The sequence below is a fragment of the Thalia democratica genome, chromosome 1 (genome assembly GCF_965202585.1).
Source record: "Thalia democratica chromosome 1, ktThaDemo2.hap1.1, whole genome shotgun sequence".
Taxonomy (NCBI): Eukaryota; Metazoa; Chordata; class Thaliacea; order Salpida; family Salpidae; genus Thalia; species Thalia democratica.
Window position 1 is genome coordinate 37397421 of NC_139165.1, and position 6669 is coordinate 37404089.

Below are 6669 nucleotides of genomic sequence, written 5' to 3' on the forward strand. Positions count from 1 at the left end.
TATCAACCCCTTTTTTCATATTTCTAAGAATATTAACTTCAAAAAAAAGTTTTTGCGTGTAAAATAGTTTACATTCATTAAAATATTTAGTAATTAGTTAAATTAATAAAATTATTACCGGTTTGTATTATAGAAAGCTAGAACAAATTCTTTAACATAATTAATTCTCGAATACTTAAATAAAGTATCTTATTAGTAACTAGTATTTTACATGGTTGTCACTTAAAAAGCGAAAATGTCTGAGTTGTATCAAACCAGCCTAAGTTCATTAAAATTTTAAAAAGCTAGTAAATCGTTGTTAATCAAGCTTAAGTACCTAGTAAAAATATCATCACCATTAAAAAGTACACAAAGTGTAAAAAAACAAGAAAAAACTACAATTAGTAAACTACACTACAGTCATAAAAACTATTCTGGGATTTCTAAGATTTATTTAAAGTGTTTGAAATAAAAGTTTCACACACATGTGAGTTTTCAAGCTTTTAAAATAGCCTGTTTGTGTAGCAACCCACTTAAAACAAAGTTCACAACATAAAGAAATAACGAAACTTATTAACAGTAAACAAATTACATGCCAATAATATATAAGTCAGCTGGAATGGACAATTAACTTTCTTAAACATTTTTAACAAAAGTATAAAACTTAATTGAGTCATAAGCGACGAGAAAAACCTCTTTTTTATTAAGCATTACAGCAATTCTTTATCTGCAATAAGAATTTAAAAACATTAGTTGTAAAATAGAAGACGAGCAACAAAAAAAACGATAGTTAGGAGTTATTGCGAGAAACGATAAAAAACAAATTAACCAAGTCAGTTCCAACAAAGCACATGATTATCTTCAGTAACTACAGAATTATCAAACAAAAGTTGTTAAGGCAAGTTATAAAGTAGCAAAATATATTATTAATAATGAGATACCGTTTATAATTGAAAACTTTTTAAAGAATTTTTGTTGGCAGTAATAAAAAACTTTTGTTTATCTTTCAATGACAACAAAAAGTCCTATTTAAGAAATGCATTAAGGTTATAAAGTCGCATAAATCAAATTATGACTTTAATCAATATGTTAAGATGAGAGGACTGATAGAAAAACTATTGCTTATCTGAGAATTTTTATTAGAAATGTTTTTTTAATTTTTTAACTTTTTAATATAATTTCTTGGTTTAGTTCAAACACGAAGAACAACAATCGGTGAAACTTTACAAGTAAGGGTGCAATGCACCAAAAGTTTTTAGAAGTACGATTCCTTTTTTATTTTTAGTATAAAGTTTAATTAAACTTTAAAAAGTGGTTTATAAAGTATATTAATATTAAAAAACACTGTTAAGCTACTTTAGTATATTTTTTAATAAAGAAATGTTTATTTGCTAAATTTTTTGTGTCAAATCGAAATTTCACTACTTTACATGTAAAAATTGTTTGAAACTCCAGGCTTTTTCAAAAATTCATAATAATTTTAAGCATAAATTTTCCAGTTCAAAGCTTGCACTTGATATATTATAACATATATTATGAAACTAACACTTTGGGTTGAGCAAAACTAACATCATAAGTTTAATTTGCCACTCTTTTAAGCAATAAAGCCAGCCTGAATTAACAAAAACATTCCTAATTTTTTTGTATACAAAAAACAATTCTAGCCAAAAACTTTTAAAATGACTTAGTTGGCCTGGGATTTGAAGTCTTCAACTAGTGATAGTCTGAGTGTGTGTCAATGTTTAAAAACTATCTCTAAGTCTAGTTTATATTAAATAGGTAGCTCCAAAAAACAGCAAATGTGTGTATTGGTATGAAAAGCATAAAAGTTAACTTAGTTTGACAAAATCAATATTTGAAAAAGAAAATGTATACCTAACAAAAACTATATTAGTTTATGTCATATATATTGTTATAATTGTGTCTGTACAAATTTAGATATTACATGTAGAAAAAACAAACTTAAAAAAATTATGCATAAACTAAACTTAAACTAACTAAAGTATTTTATAAAAAGTGGTTTAAAATATGAGCATTTTTTTAAGTTGGTGTGCATATAAATTAGTTCAAGTGCAAAGAAAACTTCTAAAAAATTTAAATGTGTCAAAACAAAACTTAAATAAACCTTTTTTTCTTAATACTATGTTATTTTAAATGTTTTTACACTAAAACATAACATTTACAAATAAAAAATATATAAAAGAAAATTAGGTATAAAAAGTATTGGAAAGAATATCTAAGCTATAAATAAATGACACTTTAGTTAATTACTGTGCATTACTTTTGTACAAAATGGAAAACATTTGCATTTAGTTTATTTGATAAATAGGTATAATATAACTAACTTATTAAATTCAAGCACTCTTTTTTTAGATAATTACTTGCTGTTGTAAAATAGGAGTTATTATGAAACTCAGAAAATATCTTGTTAGAATGCTAATCTGTCTTTTTCACATTTTTAAATTAAAGTAGTAAGTTCTTCTAATTATTTTTAAATGTTATACAGAGACATAAAGCCAAACTAAACAAATTAAATCGAATTACCGAAAAAAAAGTTACTTAAAATATATTTTTGCTCAGCGGGCCACTTTTACATGCTCGCGGGCCACAAAATTTTCTTTCACGGGCCGCATTCCATTCAAAAAAATAAAGTGCTCGCGGGCCGCAGATTTACCATTCGCGGGCCGCAGTTTGCCGACCCCTGATATAGATAAACAAATTTTAGCTTTACAGTATCTTTTCAATGTTTTTATACATTTTACAGAATTTTTAACCTTAAATTAAACTTTGAACTAAAAATAGATCAATAATGTCTACTTTTAAAAACCTCGAGGATTTTTCAAAAACCTGGAGAAAATTTACCGAAAACATTTGGCAACCCTGTTTTTAGCAATAAGTAGAAACTGAAGACCCTTATTTGTTATATATCTTTAAGACAGCAGCTTTAAATAAATGATTTGGCTAGTTCTATACTGTTTTTAGTGCGGAAATATTGTTTACAAATTTCATTTGCAGGTTTTTAAAAGAATCGGCTTTTAATAAAAATAGAAAAACAATCTTACAATTAATTTATTTCAAATATGAGTGTTTATTACTGCTATTTTGAGACTGAATTTACTAAAACATAAAATTTAAGTTCTAAAAAAAGAAATGATTTCTTTGATTATATTTAGTACATTTAAAAGTTTTACTTTCATTTACTCGAAATTACTCAATTAATAATAGTATTTGAAAGCTTATATTAAACACAAATTCGCTTAACTTAAAATTGAGAGGAATTACATGCTAAGCAAATTTTTTTAGTTTAAAATTTAAACTTAAACAGCAGTGCAAACTAAATATTTGCAAATTTTACCGACTGTGCGAACTCAAAAAACGCGAACTTAATGGTAGACTTCTGCATTTGAAAATAATAATTATAAACAAAAAAACTGCAAGCAACTTTTAAATCAACTAAAGAATAATACCGGAACTTGTACTTTTGGTTTGCAAAAACTATTCTTTTAGTATAAGGAGTTAAGTTCCATGAACTAAGACTTAACAAAAATAACAATATAGTATAATGTTTTATTTGTAGACTAAATAATTTACTAAAATTAAAAGAAAGTCAAACTTAGCTCTTAGGCGATACTAAACGATTAAAAGTTTATATATGTCAATTTTCATATAAAAGTTGAAAAGGGCAAAAATAGCCGAACAATTCTGGAAACTATGGCTTCAACCTATCAAATGAAATTAACAAGTACAAAATAAATTAAACTATCACTATCGAATTACAATTTGATGTGTTACAACTTGATGCATGCAAATATATTTTTAAGTATAGTTTTACAAATAATAACTAGAAGAAGTTTTACTTTCAAAGTTTATTACGTTTTTTATGCACTAGACAATGTTTACAAAGACCTATCTAAAAATTATAAGAAAAAAAAGCTTTTGATTCTAATAAATTTTTAAAACTTACATCATGATATTGAAACGTATAAGTCAAGATTATTATCAGAATTGTAAATTTTTTTGACCTCAAAATTTTAAATAAGCTCAAGAAGCACACAAAACACTAAAACTGCTAATGTTTAGTTTTGTATGTTTTCCATATAGAATAACGTTAGATATTCGATATAAAAAGGTTTGCAATAAATATATTCATTGATACAGCTGCTTTTTTTAACAAACTTAAAAAAGTTTTTATAAAGTAATTTAATTTTGTTTTGTTCTTTTTTTTTAAATAGTTCGAATTATATTAAAAATCTTAAACTAAAAAAAAAAGTTAAAATTAAAGTTATCTACTAAAAATCGCTAATCTTAAAGCAAATCTAGTTTAAAGCCTTATTTTTTATGATAACAAAACAAACTAAAATAAGACTTATAGTTCTTCTTTATACACGTGAGTATTACAAGTTACTATACATAAAATTATTATTTATTAATTAATTTCTTTTATATACTAAATGATTCAAAATTCAATATTAAATTTTTATTTTTTAACTCTAAAAAGGTTGCATGTTTGTCATTTCTACTTATACATTGATAAAAATATATTTCAAGTTTATTTTGTTTAATTATAAGAAAACGTGTTTGAGTAAAACTTTCTCACAATAAAGTTTCTAATAAAAACTATAAATGTAAAACATTAACGTAAAACATTAGTATAATATTACTATTTTTTATACTATATTAATTTATACTTAAGGTCTTTTTTTTTAGTTTGTTACGATAATAATTACTGTTTTTTAATAGAAGATCTATTTAAAAGCTATGGTTAAAATAGTATTTTTTATAGAGTAATTTGATACTGATTACTAATAGTTAATTGTAATCAACTACGATATATATGATATAAAAAACTATATAAATACCGTAATAACACAACTTATACATCTTTGAAATGTCATTAGTGTAAAATATTTGGTGATGAATTATCTAATTGTAAATGTAACACTTTTATAAGTATGAAATTTGTGTAAATCAAAAATAAGCTTATTATTTTTCATAAACTTAATTCTAACTTTATCGTGTTATAATGAGAAATTTTGAACTACCAATAAAAAATTAAATACTTGTTTCTTTAAATATATGCTTAAATATTCATAGTCATCAAACACACGTAGGTTTTATACTTTTCTATTTGTCATGTTTAAGACTTTTAAAGTAAGATCATATAGTTGTTAAGATTGCTTTATTTTTCAGCATATTATCAAAATGTCTCAGTTTGATAGAAGTGAATTAGTGTCTCTTGCTAAAATGTCTTTAAAAAATGGACAGTTTGTTGATGGAATTAGCTACATGAAGGAAGTAATAAAAATGGGAACACCTCTTACCTATGAAGAAAGAAATTTGATTTTTTACAGTTATCGTAAGCTCAGAGAACCACATTTGAGCTCTTTTTGTCCCCTTTGTCACACGAATGTAGATGAAAAACTAAAAGGAGAGTTGGAGTTAAAATCTACAACAGCAATAAACAAAATTTGTGATGAAGCTATTGAATTGTTAGATAGTTATTGGATTAAAAGAGATACCAATATCGAAGCTGTTGCTGATTACAAAAGTTTTCGAGGGATTCAGTATAGTAATAAAGCAGCTGTTACCTTAGGACTTGATAACATTTTGTTAGAAACCAGAGCGTTGAAGTGTTATGAAGATGCATACGAGATTGTGAATGGTAAAATTAATCCAGCTCATCCAGTTAAACTCATGATCGCAGTCAATCTTTCCTTAACTAATATCCGTTTATATGGTTTTGTTGATAAAGCACTTGCTATTGCTAATGAAGCTTACAAAGATGGTTTGTCTCGTCTACCTGAGTTGCCTGAGTTGCCTGAGTTGAAACCCCATGCAAACAAAAACATTGAGGTGTTGAAGAAGATGATTAAAGAATGGAGCAAGTTAGAAAACTAAAGCGATTATGCTGAAACACAAACTTAACTATGATGTTCAGCTTTGGTTGTTAATATACATATATACTAAATTTTTATATTTTTACATATGTTTATTTTGTTACTACATGATTTAAGTTTGTAGTCTATTGCTAAATACGTTTGTGTTGCAGTTTAAAAGATGTTCATAATAAACTAAGTTTTGAAACATGGATTGTTTTTTTAATTATTTAATTTATAAGTACCTCTTTTATTAAATACTTTTAATATTATTTGAGTTATTGTGTTATTTTAATTTAATGTTACTAAGGAGTAACTATTAAATATTATATTTATTCCAAACAGATTAATTTATGTAACTTAAGTATAAGTTAATAAGCTAGTCCTAATGTTCATATATATTGTGACGTAATTAATAAATATGTTTTTTCAATGATGATTAGTAACTAGTAAATATTTAGAAACTTCATTTTGCTTGCTTGATATATAAAATTTCTCAAAGTTATCTCATTTTATATAACACATTTACTTTTAATTCTGGTAATATTTCAATATATGCATGATCATCAGATCAATAAATCGTACTTGACTATAACTCGACTTAATTTCAGTGCAAATTTTGACGCACATTTGTTATGAAGTTAAATGGTTTAGTTTATAACTAAAACACTAATTTCATATGAACTAAACTATTAATACTGAGTTCAATTATTAAATCATAACCACATGACTTCCGTTTGTGTGTAGAATAAATCCACCTTAAGTTTTATATGTTTGCTTAATTTTATGTTAGTTAACATTTTTGTAAATTATT

At 24.8% G+C, this 6669-nt stretch overlaps 1 protein-coding gene across 1 annotated transcript; it reads left to right on the forward strand.

Moving 5' to 3' along the window:
- Nucleotides 1–5181: 5181 nt before the first annotated feature.
- On the forward strand, nt 5182–5877 carry LOC145835639 (14-3-3 protein zeta-like). Its single transcript, XM_082943321.1, has one exon. The coding sequence runs from the start codon at nt 5182–5184 to the stop codon at nt 5875–5877; it is 696 nt and encodes a 231-aa protein (XP_082799447.1).
- Nucleotides 5878–6669: the final 792 nt, after the last annotated feature.